The 18,152-nt window shown below is 34.6% G+C and overlaps 1 protein-coding gene and 1 long non-coding RNA gene across 4 annotated transcripts in view; one reads left to right on the plus strand and one right to left on the minus strand.

Annotated features, from left to right (window-relative positions):
- The window catches only part of LOC131043799 (DNA (cytosine-5)-methyltransferase DRM2), a 153,997-nt gene extending 136,340 nt beyond the window's left edge, over positions 1–17,657 (plus strand). For both annotated transcript variants that reach the window (XM_057977032.2, XM_057977033.2), the window contains exons 7-8: positions 590–699; positions 16,251–17,657. In XM_057977032.2, coding sequence (XP_057833015.2) covers positions 590–699; positions 16,251–17,399 — 1,259 coding nt within the window. In that variant the 3' untranslated portion in view covers positions 17,400–17,657. The remainder of the gene's footprint in view (positions 1–589; positions 700–16,250) is intronic.
- Positions 1–18,152, minus strand: part of LOC131043800 (uncharacterized) — a 57,639-nt gene that overhangs the window by 33,449 nt on the left and 6,038 nt on the right. The window contains exons 3-4 of one of the 2 annotated variants that reach the window (XR_009105597.2): positions 14,683–14,834; positions 11,918–12,233 (exon numbers count right to left, since the gene is read on the minus strand). This is a non-coding gene — a long non-coding RNA (uncharacterized LOC131043800). Of the gene's footprint in view, positions 1–11,917; positions 12,234–14,682; positions 14,835–18,152 lie in introns of those variants that run through there. The other variant, XR_009105596.2, reaches the window with a different exon arrangement.

The raw sequence follows: 18,152 nt of genomic DNA on the forward strand, positions 1-18,152 counted from the left end.
TGAGATTTCTATGATGCTAGTACATTCTAAATAAATCTATGTTTTGTTTGTGTTGTTTAATGATTGATTATATTGATGCTTTCAAAATATTCCAAATTTGAATTATGACACACACAAGCAAAGATGTTAGTAGATATAATTTAAAAGTAAAGTAGTTCTGTATTTTTTGAGCAAAAGGGAAAACACCAAAGATTGTTAAAAAAAATGTATGTAGAAAGGAAAGAAATCAAGAAGATAGAGATATTTTTAGAATTACACATCAAAACTTAATAGCTAGCAATTCTACTTGATTGGGTTTGTAGCAAAAAGATAGAATGCTAACAAACAAATGCATTTCATTGAACAATGGCAAGACATAAAATCTTTATACAAATTATTAGTACTTGAGTTAGACTAGTGAAAACAATAGTGTGTCAATAGTGTCATCTAGTAAACATTTCAAAGAATTGCTTTCATTAAAAACATTAACTATTTGATCTCAATTACATAATTTCTACTACTCAACTTACATTTTTGCATTTGAAGAACCTATGTGATATGTTATATTAAATTGTTATCCTCGTCATATCATTTTTTGTTTGTCTTACAGGGGTTCATACTCATATACATGAGTTGGTAGATTTTATTCATGCTTATATGCAGGAGACAGAAATTGGCAAGAATGTGGTAAATGTAGTTCTTGAAAATTACAAAGACAAGGTGTGTGTAGATGCTATTTTTGTATGTGTTCTTACAAAATCACTAATAAATATTAAAGTTACAAAATTCAAAGTCTATAGATTGTCATGGAAGCTTATGTTTGATCCCTCATCCGTGTATTCATGGAAAACATAGTTTTGATGAGGTATATAAAAGTAGCTTTCTTGGATACATTTTGACCCAAACAATAACTATACACTAAAAAATAAGATCATTTAAAATCTATAGATTGTTGGGGAAAATTTTGCCTTTGATATATTATTTTACACAATGTATAGGACAAGCACTAAAACCAAGCTTAAGTTGATGCAGAAATGTAAACCACCAAATATCAACCACTAAATATCAATTGCATTTACAATTGAAATAGGAGATGAAGAAGGTAGTAAAGACAAAGATATACTATTTTTATTAATATGTAAATAATTTTAAATGATGATACCCATGACATCCATTAATCCACCCCTATTTGAAGCTCAATAAAGATATTTACATGCCCCAAGCCTCTTGTTTTATCCAATCCACCCTTTCTATTGATCATCATTTCTCCTACATTCTCAAATTTGTTGTCAATATCAACCCATTTGACCTTGGTTGAAGTGAGATCATGGCCACCTCATCTTCTTGTTCCCCTTTCTTTGAATATATTGGAAGCCTAGAACTTCCTCACCCTTCTAAAGACGGTCTTTATTTCTTTGATCACCCTACTAAAAAACCATTCATAAAGCCTTCCTTTCCAACAAAATGAGCAATGACTATAACCCAAAAATGGAAAATCCTCTCAAAGTTTCATTCACCATTGAATGAAATAGAATCTAAGCTCCACAAATTTGGAAGTTCTAAAAAAAGTGCTAATATGTTGATTTATGGGGCACTGTCATGGGCTCAAAACAATCAAATCTTGGATGCAATATTATTTATAGCCAAATGGAATGGTCAATGTGATCCTAAGACCAATGAACTATTTTTTTGACCATCTCTTCAATTAGAGAAGAAAATGAATTTCTTTCAAGGGAGACCCTTTGTCTAGAACAAATATGGTTTATTTAGTAAATTTGTGGCAACATCATTCAATGCTATAGATGAACTACCAATCTTTGTCTAAGTATGGATGAGATTACCCCTTGCTAATGAATATTAGAGGGAACATTAGATTAGGAAAATAGGTAGCATGATTCAAGAGTTAATATTTTCCTTTAAACTTACTTTTCAATCTAGGATACTAAATCATGTGCAAATCTATAGTATTATCAATTTCAAGAAACCATTGTCTACTAGTATTTTGTTGGAACTATGATGTATTTTTGGAAACAATTTGATTATGAATAATATCTCGCTGTGTTGTCAAATATGACAATCACAAATACCCAATCCATATGTTTCCAAGTGACATTGCACCACACCAACAAAAGCCACTTAGTAGTCTCATCTACCAACAAGCACCACCTATGATGTCACCTAGGTTGTAAATCCAAAAATATCTACTCAAGATACACTTGAATCTCACTCCATTACAATTTAGTAATTCCAATTTCATCTTTCAAAATCCATCCCACACCAACTATATCATCAAAATGCAACACTAAATCCTATAATGGTGATAAGAACCAAAAGAACAAGGCTTACTCCTATAAGGGTAAATTGCCTCAAATCAACCAAATCTATTAATATCCAACCACTTGTATTCTTAGTTCGCACCCAGGTAGAAGCACCTCTTTCTATTGCATCCTCTTATGGATATCCTATGCTCCCTTTAGAACATCCTTACACAATCCAAATCATTGTACCTAGTGACCTATAAGTGATAGTCTCTAAAGTGCCCATGGATATTACAACCCAAAAATTGAGAAAAATAAAGCATCTTCTCATTCTAATGCCAAAACACTCGGCAATTCCAGCCAACATAAAACAAGATTATCACACACACTAGACTCAAATTTAGGGTTAGGATGAAATTATCAAGTATCATCCAAGTGATATCTATTAATCAAGACACTACACGTGGAAAGTGATCCTAGTCTTTTGTAAATCATGGTACCTTTACTGAATCCTTTATCATCATGAAAATCATGTCCATGAGAGTTAAAGGGTTGTGACTAAAAATAACTAGAGTTTTCTTTGTAATATAACACAATTAATAGCACTAAATATGTTCTTACTAGAAGATACCACATTAGTAGACGTGGCATGCCTAAACTGGTGTATATCTATTTGAGGCCCCAAAAGCAATCTAGAGAAGGATTCAAGTGTTATCTTAGGCAATATCTTTGATCTATTGGTATGCTCCCAATTGGTGGCTTCACAATTACTTGGAACATTTTTAAATATTATCAACCAAGTTTTCATTCTTATGAATACAAGATTTTGAATTATGTTTTTAGTGTCTACATTCATTCACATGATAAAATCTAAGAAGTATTATATAGCTGAAATGTAAGTTTGATTTGCAAAAGCCAACTATATTTCAATCATATCTAGAGGGGAATTCAACATTGTAGAATCTCCTAATGATGCTGGGGTTTCTACTTTGGCTGGATCGGACTCTTTGGTGACAATGAAAGAATCTTCGGTTGCCACTAAGGATGCTTCTTTGATTCATGTTGTTGTGATACTGAATGCTGCTATCCCCTCTACTGAAAACGGATTGTTGCCTCTTACCCCGTCGGTTTCTTCGTGTGTTGATACAACTTTTGTCCCTCCTATTAGTGGTGATCCTGTGTCCGTGACGGTGGTACCTCTTACCTCGCCGACTGATTCAAAGGGTGTTGGCACAACTTTTGTTGGTTTTGTCTCTTTTCCCACGACGGTTGTTGCTCCCTCTTCTGGCAACCTTTTTTCCACTCCGGAAAGATCAGTGTTGGGCCCTTCGGATTGGTCTGTAGCGGCAGCTAAAGTTGAAGATGGTTGGATTACTGTTAAGGGAAAGCATTCCAAGTCGTCCAAGCCCTCTTTTGATATGACTCTTCATTCCCACAAGGCCAAATGAGTTGCCTTTGTAGTTGGTTGTTTGGGCTGGTTTTACTGGCCCTACTGTCTTTTGGGGCAGTCCCTGTCTTTGTTTTCGGTTGTTCTATCTAGTCAGGCTTTCAAAGCTTTATCTTTTAATTTGTTGTAAAGGGTTTCGGGGGCCCTTCAAAACCTATTTTCACTTGATCAAAAACATTGTAGCATCTTCAAAAAATAAGAAAATTTCCATTTAAAGTGTATTTAATTAACATACTATACAAGTTGATCACTCATTGATGTAGAGAACTTCCAAGCCTAGCAAAATAGAACATGGGTACCTAGAGTAGAGCCTAAAAGATAGATAACTTTATAATATCAAAAGAAAGGATTTATTTTCAACTACAAATTGCAACCTACATACATGGAACCACAATATCATATTACAAGGCAATACTTCTCACCAACCACACCGATTTTCCCTTTAAGCATGCAAATATATACTGAAAAACATCTGCATTTCACTCAATTGATTAAAGCATGTTAGTTAGAATTTCCTTCCATTTAGGTTTTGCACATGTATCAATTCCTTGGGAAGCTATGTTTCTTAAGGAAGAAACTCACAATATGAATCAAAGAGATCTTTAACAATAATCAAAGGAAAAGAATTTCCAAATTTCAGCATATCTAAATCCAACTACAATCAAGGGCAAAGTAAGTGAAGGAATAACATCTAATTAATTAGCCATCTTCCCTCTAATTGAAAGAGGAAATCTATTTGTGCCAAAAATCAAGAGCCCCTAGATATAAGAAAGGGATGCCACTACCAAATCAATTCTAAATTAACCAAAGTAAATTTATGGCTAACTAGATCCAATTGGATAGTTCTAGAATTAATTGTCTAGAGGAATATGACAAATAAGGTGTTGATGATTTCCAATCGCTCCTTACAAGATCCTTGATCCACATGGAGAATTATTGGTAGCCTTTTTTATAGTTCATCGCACAACTTGTATGGAGAACTAAAAACATCCCTCTAATTTCTTCCATTACAGATGTCAAGCTCATAATTGTCACTTTTTCCTTCATATGAGATAAATACCCTAACCTTGACAAGTTCCCAGACAAATCTTTCAATATTTTTGGGTGGTCATTATATCTAATTTACTAGTTGTATACTTTCATATCATCTTTAAGGTCATTTATGTTGTATCAATTCTAGCACATTGAGACCTTGCCAACATTAAACACAATGGTCACGGTTCTATTAAAAGGAATTCAATTTGAAAAGTTCCAATACTAGCAATTAGTACAACATCAATCATAAAAATCGATGCCAAGATGGATAAGACAAAGCCAATCAATAGTCATTTCTCTTTCTAAGCCATTGACTATGCAAGATTGGTGCCCTATTTTTTTGATAGCATGAAATAGTAACTCTGGACTTGAATAGTTTGTGGCCATGATAACAACAAATCATTATCAACCAAGCCTTCAATTGAATCTAGATAAATTCAAGTAATCTCATATTACACAATCTCCTTGCTATATTATTATTAATCAATTTCATACAAGCTAATTGTGCCAATTATCCTTCTTAAGTGTGTCTTAATTATTACCCACCATCATCACCTCCATTGTAGTGGCTTAAGCCTTATACCAAACTAAGTTTACAGATTTGGCCTACAACATTCAACAATGATGCAATTATGGCATTGTAATGGGTAAATTAGGGTTTCCACCATTACATGTAAGAAGACCACTAATTTTTTACTTAGAGACCATTACATTAGGGAAAGATGGAATTTGATAGATCTAAGCCAAAAGACCAAGATTTAGATCAAATTCCAAGGGTTTTAGATGTGCCTCTTCTTTCCTTTTAAATTCAAATGATTTTATTAATAATGCTGAATTAGGTTAAATATGTGTAAATTGAATAAATTATGCATAAATAGTGAACTACAGTCTTCAAACAAAGCCGAGACCCCGGATCTGAGCAATATGCGAGTGTTCAAATCTGTTCCCAGAAGGTCGACCTGAATTGTTGGGACCAGAGTGTCGGTTGCACTAGTCCTCCGAACTTTTCATCGTTTAAAAGGGAACCTATTCATCTCTGCGAACAATGTCGATTCTGAAAAATTACAGCTCTATAACTATTCCTGCACACAGTAGAAAAGGAAAAATGGTTGGGAATAGGGGTTTGCCTTAGGTCAAACCCTAGTTTTGGAATTAACTATGAAATAGAATTGAAATGTAAATGCGGTACTGTAATGGAAATGCTTTCCTTTTGAGGGAAAGACTGAAAAATGTCTTAAACACTAATGATATACCTTTTAATGAAGTTTTGTTTGTCTTGACAAGGAATTAGGGTTTCATGTAGATAGTCTTCACAAAACATAGAAAATGAATGTCATCTCCAATGCTTGAATCTTGACTTTACTTCTGCTCCTATGCTTGAAAGAAGATTGCTTGCTTGCTCACTTGAATTTGTTGGATGTAATTGAGGACTCGAATTTTTCGGATTGATTATCAAAATGAGAGGGTTAGACCTCCTTTTATACATGCTAGCCGAAAAACAAATTATTTTTCCGACATGAGCAAACACAGGATTTAGATTCCCACTCAAATCATGTTACTATTATGAGGCCCCAAAATGGGCCCTTTTGAAGAGGTCCAAGGCGTTGGGCGCCCTAGTCCCTAAGGACTAGAGCGCCCAGCGCCCTGGTCCTAGACATCAAGGTCATAGGATCTTGGGGAAGGAAATGCAAATTATGAAAATTTGAGTGAAATACATAGTGTGAGCAAAATCAAGGCTTCAATCGGGCCTTAGGGGACGAACACCAAAGTTGGGGCCCAAGTGAGGACAAAATTGTAAGGGAGTACAATTTAGGATGCTACAAGCATTAATTTAGCAATCATTCTCATGGCACGTCTCTGCTATCATCCATCATATTTTCTACACCATTTTTCATATTTTGCTAATTCCAGCCTAACTACACCAATGTCTAAAAAAGAATAATCCATTGATATCACAGTTAGCATTCCTTCCAAATTTAATGTTCTTACTAATTTCCTAGTTCATATGATATTGTTCCTAGTTTAATCATCTCCTTTTGATGCATTTGGTACCAATACATTTATTTTATTTTAATTAAGTCTAATACTATATCTAATACTATACATTAGCTTACTTGGATAATATTAACTTTCTTGCAATGAAAGAAACAAATATCAACAACTAATTATTCTAAAACGCAAATCATTTTAATTAAGTCTAATACTATATCTAATACTATACATTAGCTTACTTGGATAATATTAACTTTCTTGCAATGAAAGAAACAAATATCAACCACTAATTATTCTAAAACGCAAATCAACAAACAATGATGTTATCCAAGTACGCTATTGTTTGAGGTGGTGACTCACATATAATTGTCCACCAAGGACTTTGGAGCTAAATTTTTGTTTAATTATAAAATTCCAAACACTATTCATTCTTTGATCCTCAAAGACAAATATTGCGTATCACTCATACATAGTTGATTCTAGTGGTGACTACAAGAGAACCAACATGGAAGAAGTTTCCTATTTTTCAATGTTGACAATTTGCCACAATAGAGTATCATAAGATAGTGCCCCTAATAATTTGAAACAACTCTTATTCCCAATATCATCTAGTTCACTATAAGATAGCAATTTTATTTCACTTAAAGTGAATAGTCAGTGACAACATGTATGCCCATTTAATTTATATAGGGAAATGACTAATCATTCACATTTTCTAGTCAAAGGCTAACCAACATTTACAAAGTCCACTTACATCGTCCATTTCATGAATATACCACTATTCATAAAGAGAATGTCCAAAATAGCACTTATTTATTCCAAGGAACAATATTTTCCATCCTAAAGATGTACTATGATATTTATTTAAGAACCTTTTTTGACATGTTCACTATGAATGTTAATATATATCCTAAATGGACTTTTTTTTCAACTCTTAACCCCTTTAAAAGGTTTCTTTAGAAGAAGGTTTCAAGAAAAGAGGACTCAAATCATACAAAATTATGTATCTATTGATTTACATCTTTGCTTATACAAAGGAAATAGAACCATCTAAATCCTTATATGAAAATTGAACATTACACATTCTTTCTCAAAAGTCTCAAATAAACACAAATGTAAAGTATGTAATATTTTTCTTGATTTACAACTTTAAAGCGTTGAATGAAGGAGTAACTACATCCCTGTGCGAGTTCCTTAATAACTCACGTTCACAAAGCACGACACAGTCAGGATAATTCCTACACAAAGATGGTTAAACAAAGAAGATAATATATTGATACACAATTCATGGTAAAGACTTCTCATTACTGAGTTAATGCCAAGGGAACAATTATGGCTCTAAATCACATTACCTAAGCAAGCCTAGAAACCAATTTGATTTGTGCTCTTAGGTCATATTTAACAGTTCAGTGTACCATAGATCCATTGGGTTCATTCATGCCAAGATAGAGGTTTAGTCTCTAATACAGTTTTGCTTTGAGTATAAAGAGATGCTATACTAAAGCAACTATTCACAGTCATGTTAAGGTAATCCAAGTTACCCAAGCCATCCCATAATGTAATTCTAGCAATAGCAACCATTTGTTACTCCTTAATATTAACTTAGGACTAAAGGTACATTCTTCACATGACTACAGTGCTCTCTACTAAGATCATATCCAACAACTACAAAACAGTCAACTCTTTGCGCGGTTCATATGACTTTATTTCACTTGCAAACCAATGCACAAGGTTTCAGACCAAACCATTTCGGTCAGAGGTTTGTGTACCAAGAATCCCACCAAAATAATCATATCCAAATTACATTCTCTTAAACAAACAAGACGCAATTCTGGGCTAAATTCAGAGTACAATCAACAATAATCAAGATACAAGTCACTACATAAATGAGCCAAGAAAGGACATCAATCTAGTAAAGACTAAGATACCGGGTTCTTTTGTTTAGCCCAGGTTCGAGTACAGGTACTATTCAATTACGGACATGGTTTGGGTACGGCTTGGGTTCTTCCTAGAACCCAGGCATCCAGGAAGTACCAAGAGCCACACCCAAGCATAGTTTCATAAATTAAAACCTCAGTTTCACTCTCAGAATTTTGTGACAGCATTTTTTATTAGAATATGCTGGCAAGCAAGCAATTAAATATCATTTTGATTGCATTTGTGAGCGCATTTGTGAGCTATACCTATGAACACGGGGTTAGTAAACTTTATATCAGCATTACTGAGATTGATTTCAGTTGATTTACATTATGCGTATGTAGCAGCTGTTTGCTTATGTTTTGTGAAATCACTTTCCTTGTGTTGTTAATGATTTGGCATTTTGTCAAATGTTTGAAAAATTAAATTGAACCAACTTCTGCACTTGATACAGCTAGATGTAGTGGCAATCCAATTGACTATGCAAATGTTGATATTGGTCTTGAAGCTTTTGATAAAGAACATGAATATTAAAATAGATTATAATTTTCATTTTCAGTGTGTAATGACATTTTGAGACTTAAGTAATTTCATTTTTGCTATTAATGAATGAGGTATCAAAATATTCTATTTTTTTATATTTATTGGCAATTATGGATTTATGAGAATCACTTATAGTTATACACTGATATAGTTTATATTTTATAAATTTGATATTTGAACACACACACACACATGTATGGATGTAACCGTACCTGTACCCAAGGGGGAAAAAAAATGCCATACCTGTATCTGTACCCGAATCAGTAACTTAGAGTAAAGACAAACAACTCTGAGTCTCTACTATTAAAAACCCAATCACCCTCATCCATTTAAGGGATTGAGAACACCTTATTAGATGCATCAATGCCCAGTAACGCTTGAAATTTCTGAAATATAATAAGCACAAATATCCTTAATGACATAGCCACTGATTTTATCCATCTCATCTTGCATTAAGACATCTATAACAACAATTAAAGTGAGGTCACAGTCCTGGGTTGAAATGCAAAATCACACAATCATAATGATAGATCCACTCATAGCCTACCATAACAAATTTAATACATAATAACAGGCAGCAGTCATAACCGATACAAGATACCAAGATCCTACTGCTTCATCCATTATATGCTCCAGTTTGCAAGGTTCCATGTCCATAAATTCCATACAGAATTTTAAGTGAAACAATGCCTTTCAAAACGATCTTATTCCAGTGTCAGGCAAGATGCTGATATCAAAATGGTAGAGTCACAGAATAGAATCTGTAGATAATTCAGTTTGAAAGGTTTCCATACAATCATAAGCTGAATTTAATGTCACAGGATTATATTTAATTCTGCATCACATCACACATCCCACAGGTGACAATGCCAAGTTCAATTCTATAGATCACAGACATGCTGCCATGGAAATTGATTCAGGGTCACATGATAATCAAGTGTCAATCAACATGCTAGCATCACAATGGTACTGTCACAGAACAGAACCTCTAGATAACTCAATTTGAAAGGAGTCCATACAATCACAAGGTAAATTTACTGTCATCTGATCTTAGTTAGGTCTGCATCACAATAAGCATCCCATAGATAACAATACCAAGTTAATACTATAGATAAGTCATATTGTCATGGAATTGATATAGGGTCTCGAGCTAGTCCAGTCACAACAAAGAGCAAAGATTACATCATATCATTAAATTAAAAGAGCCAAAAAATGTTCAGAGCAATACAAAGTTATCTAATATCATCCAGCCCATTCCGGACTGAGATGATAATGAAAGAATATTCAACACCCAAGTGGACTACTACCATCACAGATAAAAAACAAACAAAATAGATCATGATAAAGGTTACTAGGTAGTACCCTCAACATGCATCTCACATTCACATATAGTAATGAAGTTAAGTAGAGAGTACACAGATCATGCATGGAGAGAGAGTAACTGGTAAATGCTTCAAAGCAACGGTAAAATTATCTACTCAATAGTCATAAAAATGTTTCTTAATAAACATAATAGTATGCAAACTGATAATCAGAAAGTATGAATAGTCCTCATAATATGCTAAGGATGGGTACAACTACAAATCTAAAGAAGAACTAAAATACCTCAAGGGTCAACAAAACCATCACCGACCAATAGTACTGACCCTGAATTACATTATTCCATTCACAGTAAGACTTATTGAACATTACAACATCCAAATGGTCATCAGTATCACAATCTCAAAATTCATGAGCATTATAGCACAAGAAAATAGCATAATCAAAGGTACCTCAAAGATAACATTACAAGTATATAATCTATTTCATTTTCATGAAACAAACATGGGGCACGTGGCATATCAACATGTATCCATATAACGTTCATTGCATTGACTCATAAGGTCATCCCCTTGAAAGAATCTTTCTACTGTTTGAATCTTTGATCAAGAGCTAACACAAGCACTGTTCATAGCAATATGCTAAATGATAGTCATACAAATGGAGAAAAGCTATCATGGGAGTGCTTTACCTCCAACCATACCAACTCTTCCATAAACCATCTCTATTTAAGAGGTGGCTCTACCTGTCATAAGGGAATTCATGTCTATGAATCATGTGTTTGTGTGTGTGTGTGTGAGAGAGAGAGAGAGTGGGGGGAGGAAGAGAGCCAAGATGATGATGCCTGATATTTGCATATGCAATTACACGAACATGGAAACCAAAGAATCAAATTGTAATTTGTTGCTTTGCTGAAGTCTTACATGATAGATGCATTCACAACACAGCCACCCTACCCAATAGACTCAATCTCAACATTCAAAGAGTACCACTCGCTTAGCCCTAGATGTTACAATCTCTCATATTTGATAGTACACCAAACAAAGAGGAATAGGAGATCATGTACTCACAGTCACCACATATGACATAAATGCAAGGTTACCAAACATTATTATCCACACACGAGAGGTAACTCCTATGAATTGCTAAGATTTCCTTCCCAACTGTAAGATTGTCACAGGCCTACATTGCCTATTCAGCATGGCTGGTGGACACACACCTAGGAGGGTCAAGAGAATTGGTGCCTCTAGGAATGCCATAAAAAGGTCTACTAGAAGCAATGAGCAATCAATATAAATCGAAACCTAAATGATCTGAACTTACTGACAGAATTCCATAATAAAAATTTATCAAGGACACAATTACTCAAAAGAATAATAAATGCCCTTGCAACAGGGTTATACATTACAACAATTGATTCCAAAAAGGATCCTAAAACCAGATACAATATCAATCATACAAGGTTTCCATTGCACATTCACACTCAATGCATATCTCATACAAATGATCATCAATGACATTAGCCAAATACAACTCGTGAAGACACACAGCAATTGCAACTTATCTATATCGATAACATGACTAATGCAGACAAGCCAAGCAATTACATCACATATATGTCAGTAACTACTCTGCATGTGTGTGGTTATCATCATAAGGTTTTCTTGATCTTCTCTGTCTGATGCATAGAACAAGAACCATTCTCCATAATGATACCTTCTGTTGCCACCATACATGTAATCCTAACACACACACAAAGGTGAATTTAGTTACTCCACATCATATAATCGTAATTTATAATAATGATAATTGAATAAACTACATAATGAAGTAAATAATTAATTCAACATACCTCATAACTTTGATTGCGAATTAATCACCTTTATTAAATCAAGCACATGATGAATCGTCAAAATTTGCACAAGCAATAGTAAATTGATAATAATGTCACAAGTTTTAGATGCAACTGCATCTTTCTCTCTTTATTTGAGCATCTTCTTGATGCTTACTAAACTAATTAAACAAAAAAGGAAACTACTTGTCCATCTTTAATGCATCTTCCCATGTTGCACTCTTGTAAGATCCCTGGTTAATCTTTAATGGCAAATTTTTCGATCTGCAAATACACAGCTGATAGGAATTTCGTAAAACAGATTACACGTTCTTTCTATAGAATTTATGCTGGATTGTATTGTTTGTTTTCTATAGTTTTAATTTAATGCATTCATGATTATGTGCTCACATCCACAGATTCATACCATCTTGACTATTCGGAATAAAGTCATACACAAAATATAGACTTAATAGCTAGTACAACATACTTTCTGTGCCACAATCTGCTGCTAATTAGTTAAACAAGAAATTAAACAACTTGTACATCTTTGATGTGTCTAGCATATAGCTCTCTCCTTAAAACACCGGTCGATTGGAACTTGTGTTGCACAATTTGTCGATTACATAGAGGGCCTACTAATGCTCAAGTACCGAAAATGATTCTACAATAAGAACCATCAAGTCTTGCACTTGTAAAGCATGCTAATAAAAAATATTAGATGCATTAGTACTAGGGGAAGAGCACCACTAGCCATGCGCGTTATGGCTAGTGTTCCAATAACTGTGCACTCCTTGTGAACCCAACCCAAAATGATAACTTAAATCCCATTGATAAATTTCACTTGCACCAATAGTCACTCACTTTTTAGCTTTTTTGCTCCATAATTGGTCCATTTGTGCACGACTACTAGGGCATTTATGCACAACTACCACTGGGTCATTTGTGCATAATTATTGACAATTTTAAGTGCATGGTTATTAGGGCATCTTTGAGAAGGTATTGAGCGAACTTTGAAATTTGTACTTTTTGACCCTTGAGTGCATAACAGATTCCACAACTTGCGTCGTTACTACCCAGAAGCCAAAACAATAGCTATAAGTAGTTGAGTCGCATATAGAGACAACAACTAAAAAAAATTGTCGAAATCTGATGTACTGTTTAGGATCTATGGGTGCGTAAAGTTAGCTATAATGGCTACTGGTACACCTCCCCTATGCATCCCCAAGGGTAACTCATGGAAGGAATTATGGATTTTGTCAAAGGTTGGTGGAAGAGCTAGACAATGGGCTACTAGATCGATAACTTAAAATATCTCAAAGGGGTAAAGAGGCTTACATATTGCGTTGATAGTTCTTTTCAAAAGTAATAGAATTGTTTAGAGATTTTACCTTCAAAAATATTGTTAACCAGTTGCAGAACATCTTAAAGTTTTCATCTTGCAATTGGCTTTGCTAACCTCTTCTTAATTATTTATATGGGTCCCTCCATTTATTTTATCACATCTAGCCCAATTATCTTTTGTCATATCATAGGGTACTAGAGCCTACATTTTATAGCATATAATGACTCAAAAAGCACCATCCCAAGGGTAGGGCGATGAGAGTTGTTATAGGAAAAATCTACTAAGAGAAGGTAATTTGTATGTTGATCTATGCAATGTATCCTAAGTAGAACTTCCAAATCTTGGTTAATTCTCTCTATTTGGCCATCGGTCTCAAGATGATGAGAAGATCTAAAATTCATATTGATCCCTAATGCTACTTATTCAATTGTCCAAAACCTTGACATCATCGTTGTGTTTTATCAAGTATAATTTTTTTAGGTACGCTATTAAGTCTAAATATCTCTTAGCCAAACCTTTTTTCGAAAGTAGGGAAATCATCAATTAGATTCCCTAAAATAATTTGAATAACTTTTGTTGCATTGTGATCAAATTTTGTCAAAGGTAATCCATGGACAAAGTCTAGAGTTTTGAGACTTGCCCAATTTTGGTTGAGGTAGACTTGGTGTAAAAACCTGGCCAAAAACTTAGCAGATTTTTTAATTAATTCAGAAATAGTGAATTTAGGGCAAAAAACACCAAAAAATCTTTACATATTGCATTTCATATTAAATCAACTTCAAATAAGCACAAAAGCTAATCAATTAGATCCACCATACAAATATGTATACAAAAAGAAGGAAAAAATTACAAAATGAGATATTGAAAGTTGATATAAAAGAAAAGTTACTTTGTAATGCATAAAATTGTTTTCTTGTACACAAAATTGGATACAAGATGTTAGAACCTACGGCATTGTATGTCAAAGAAGTAGTTGCACACATCCTATCCATAAAAGAGGTAGCAACAAGATTACCTCAACGACTTATTTGTCTCTAGCTGTACAAGCTCGCTCCTCCTCCCCAATTGCTTCCACCTCTACCCCATGATCAGCTTGACCAACCCACGCATGGCTGTCCTCTATAAATATAAGGTCACAATCCTCCGTAATCCACACAAATGCAAAACCTATTTCAAATCAATGGTCTGTAATCAACTACAAACTATGCTTGTGCAAATTAGCGATCAAACAATTTTTAATCTATGCCATGCTGTTTGAATTTTCATTGAAATAATTGTGAGAGTTTTTGATTTAGCAATCAAAATAGAAAGATAATTAATAGAAACAATCAAGCCATAAAGAGGCATAAATTTTGTCATATAAACCTCAAGATCAAGACAAATAATTGGAAGTGGAAATTGCGCATCTTTCAAGCTTTAGATTACTTCAAACGATTACAAGTCTAAGAAATTCAATCGATGTGTTTTCTATCTTTCTAGTATTCTCTAGCTTTGAATACTTCTGCCACACAAGTTGTGTAGCCAGTCTGCCTAGCATATTTTTACATTGTGCTCTTACTCTTTCTATACTATCCTTTGTAACTCGGTAGATAGTTATCCTGAATCCTCCAATTCAACCTGCTCATGATCCAATTCACTACGTGATGCCTATGATTCCTCTCATGATCCAATTCAACTTGCTCATGTCCTTAAATAGATGTTCGAAGGTTCTCTCAATGCATAAGAAGAATTTAGAACCGCATTTGGAAGAGGAAACATCTAACAATTCACTTCATATTTTCATTGTCCTCAGGACAGAAATACCCCTTCATGCAAACCTACAGTCTCATAATTATTTGGATGGTTTTAAAACTCCCTTGGCCATTATGATCTACCCCAACAGGAACCGACAATTTCAAACTGCCACTTTATAGTTACAAAATTGCCCTTATAATGGTTATTTTTTCCTGCATCTTCCATAATCCATAACTTTTGCATATGGACTTGAAATGAGGTGCCCTTTTTTGGAAGTGCATAACCTTTTGAAAGGAACATGAATATGTAGAAGTATTCAAATTTGAGTGCCTTTAAAGTACTAATTTTGGTCCTACAAGACAATTGCACCTAAAAGGCCAAAACTGTGTCCATCCACTCCAATGAGCCATTGAACTCATCTAATATTTGTACAAAATGTAATAATGGCAACTGTGTGACACATCACTATGATGCCCTTTTCTTTGCTAAAAGTGGATTCCCCATCTCATCCTATCCAAAGCTTCCCCCCTTCATATGCTCTAGTTATTTCACCTTGCTACACACAAGTGGTGCCAATTTTCATCCTTTGCTATACACACAACAAGTGGAACAAATTACATGTTACAATGTCGATATTGTATCATGCTTACAACTGAAAAATGTCCGTACAAGTGTCGATTCTATTAATTTTGTTAGTTTTGCTAGAATCCATGTTCCCTCATGCAATCAAGGAGCACCATTTACCCTTCCTTGCTCTAAGATCATACATGTTCTTTAATACTGGAACAATTATTTTTCATTGTGGTTATCAGTTTAATTCTAAGCATGTAATGTTTTGTTCATGTGCAGGGAAAGAAGAAACAAAATGGAGAGGTATGCAGGAGTAAATTTCGTAAAAGAAAGAAGGAAGATATTATCATAAGTAGCATGGAAACTGACTCCACTTTAGTCCATAAGAGGTTAATGGGCTTTGGAGTTCCTGGATTTCCTGCAAAAGGCCGTTCCAAGCAATTGAAGGAGTTTATGCAAGGGCCTCCATTCTTCTATTTTGAAAATGTTGCCATTGCACCAAAGGATGTTTGGAAGACAGTATCTCGACATTTTGATGGTGTAGAGGTGGAGTTTGTCGACTCCAAATACTTTTCAGCTTCAAAGAGACCAAGAGGCTATGTGCACAACCTTCCAATAGAAGGGAGGTCTCAACTCTTGCCTCTGCCTCCTATGACTATTGATGAAGCATTTCCTCAAACAAAGAAGTATTGGCCTTCCTGGGATCATAGGGAAAAACTGAATTGCATATGCGGCTCACGGGCCAGTGATGTACAATGCCAGGAACTCAGGTCGATAATTAAAAGATCTCATGGCAAACCATCTTTGAGTGAGCAGGCATACATACTTCACCTGTGCAAGAAGAACAACTTGATATGGGTGGGGCCAGATCAGATGGCCCCTCTGGAGCCTCATGAGATAGAGCTTGTACTGGGATTTGGAAAAGATCACACCCGGGGAGTGTCATCTATGACAGAGCGTCTTCAGTGTTTGGGAAATGCATTCCAAATTGACACAGTAGCGTACCATTTGTCTGTGTTGAAACCATTTTATCCCAGTGGCATTAAAGTCCTCTCTTTGTTTTCTGGTATAGGTGGAGCAGAGGTTGCTTTGCATCGAATAGGGATAAGTTTAAAATGCGTTGTGTCTGTAGAAATATGTCCAAAGAACAGGCTTACACTGAGTTCCTGGTGGAAGAAAACACAACAAACAGGCACATTGATTGAAAAGGAAGACGTGCAAGACTTGACCAGAGAAGTACTTGAGGAAGTTATTGATAGAGTTGGAGGTTTTGATCTCATTGTTGGTGGTAGTCCCTGCAACAACCTTTCTGGCAACAACAGAGTTAGCAGGAATGGCCTGGAGGGGAAACAGTCTTCCATTTTTTATGAGTTCCCTCGGATTTTGAATGAGATCAGGCAAATAATGCACTCCAAACCTCTCTTTTAGAATTTGATCTATCTCTATAGGGCCATGTGCATTTTCAACTGATTTAAACGGCATTGGTGTGAGGTCTGTGAATCATCTTGATTCATCTACTTTGACTCTTTCTTCCATATAAAAGACTCTCTATAAAAAATGATTTGATTTTTCTATCGGGATGCTCCATCTCTGATGTGGGGATGTCTAATATTTTGTGTACATATTGATTCTACAATGGCATCCCATTGATCACTAGTAAAAGTTTTCTGTTAAATTTGTTTTCTAGTGGTTTCTTTGCCTTTGGTTCCTAGCAATTGTTCTTAAGTGGTATATCAATACCTTCTAAAAATTAGAGGATGCTTATTTTGGAAGGAAACAACTACTATGTTAGAGAATCAGGCATATATATGCAGTCCACTTATCATGCACATCATATCTATTTAGCATGTTATTGTTTATAAATTTCCTCTTGGAGATATTTGGGGGTTTTGGGGGAATGAGAATGTCTCCAATGCTGCTTATAATTCTACAATTAACCAATCTTTTGCTCACAATTTGAATGAAATGCTTTTCAAAAATATATTATGCAAATAAGTTTATTCTTCTCTCTAAGATAAGCCTCACAATGAGTCTAATCATACTTTTAGCAACTTCTTGGCAACTAGTTTTTGTAATATAATCGTATCAAGTATCAACAATCTATTAATATTATTAAAAAAAATTATCCATTGCCTATTGGTATGTCTGCACCCTTACGTCTTTGAGCACCTATAGTGTTGT

The sequence above is a fragment of the Cryptomeria japonica genome, chromosome 7, assembly GCF_030272615.1.
Source record: "Cryptomeria japonica chromosome 7, Sugi_1.0, whole genome shotgun sequence".
NCBI classification, from domain to species: domain Eukaryota; kingdom Viridiplantae; phylum Streptophyta; class Pinopsida; order Cupressales; family Cupressaceae; genus Cryptomeria; species Cryptomeria japonica.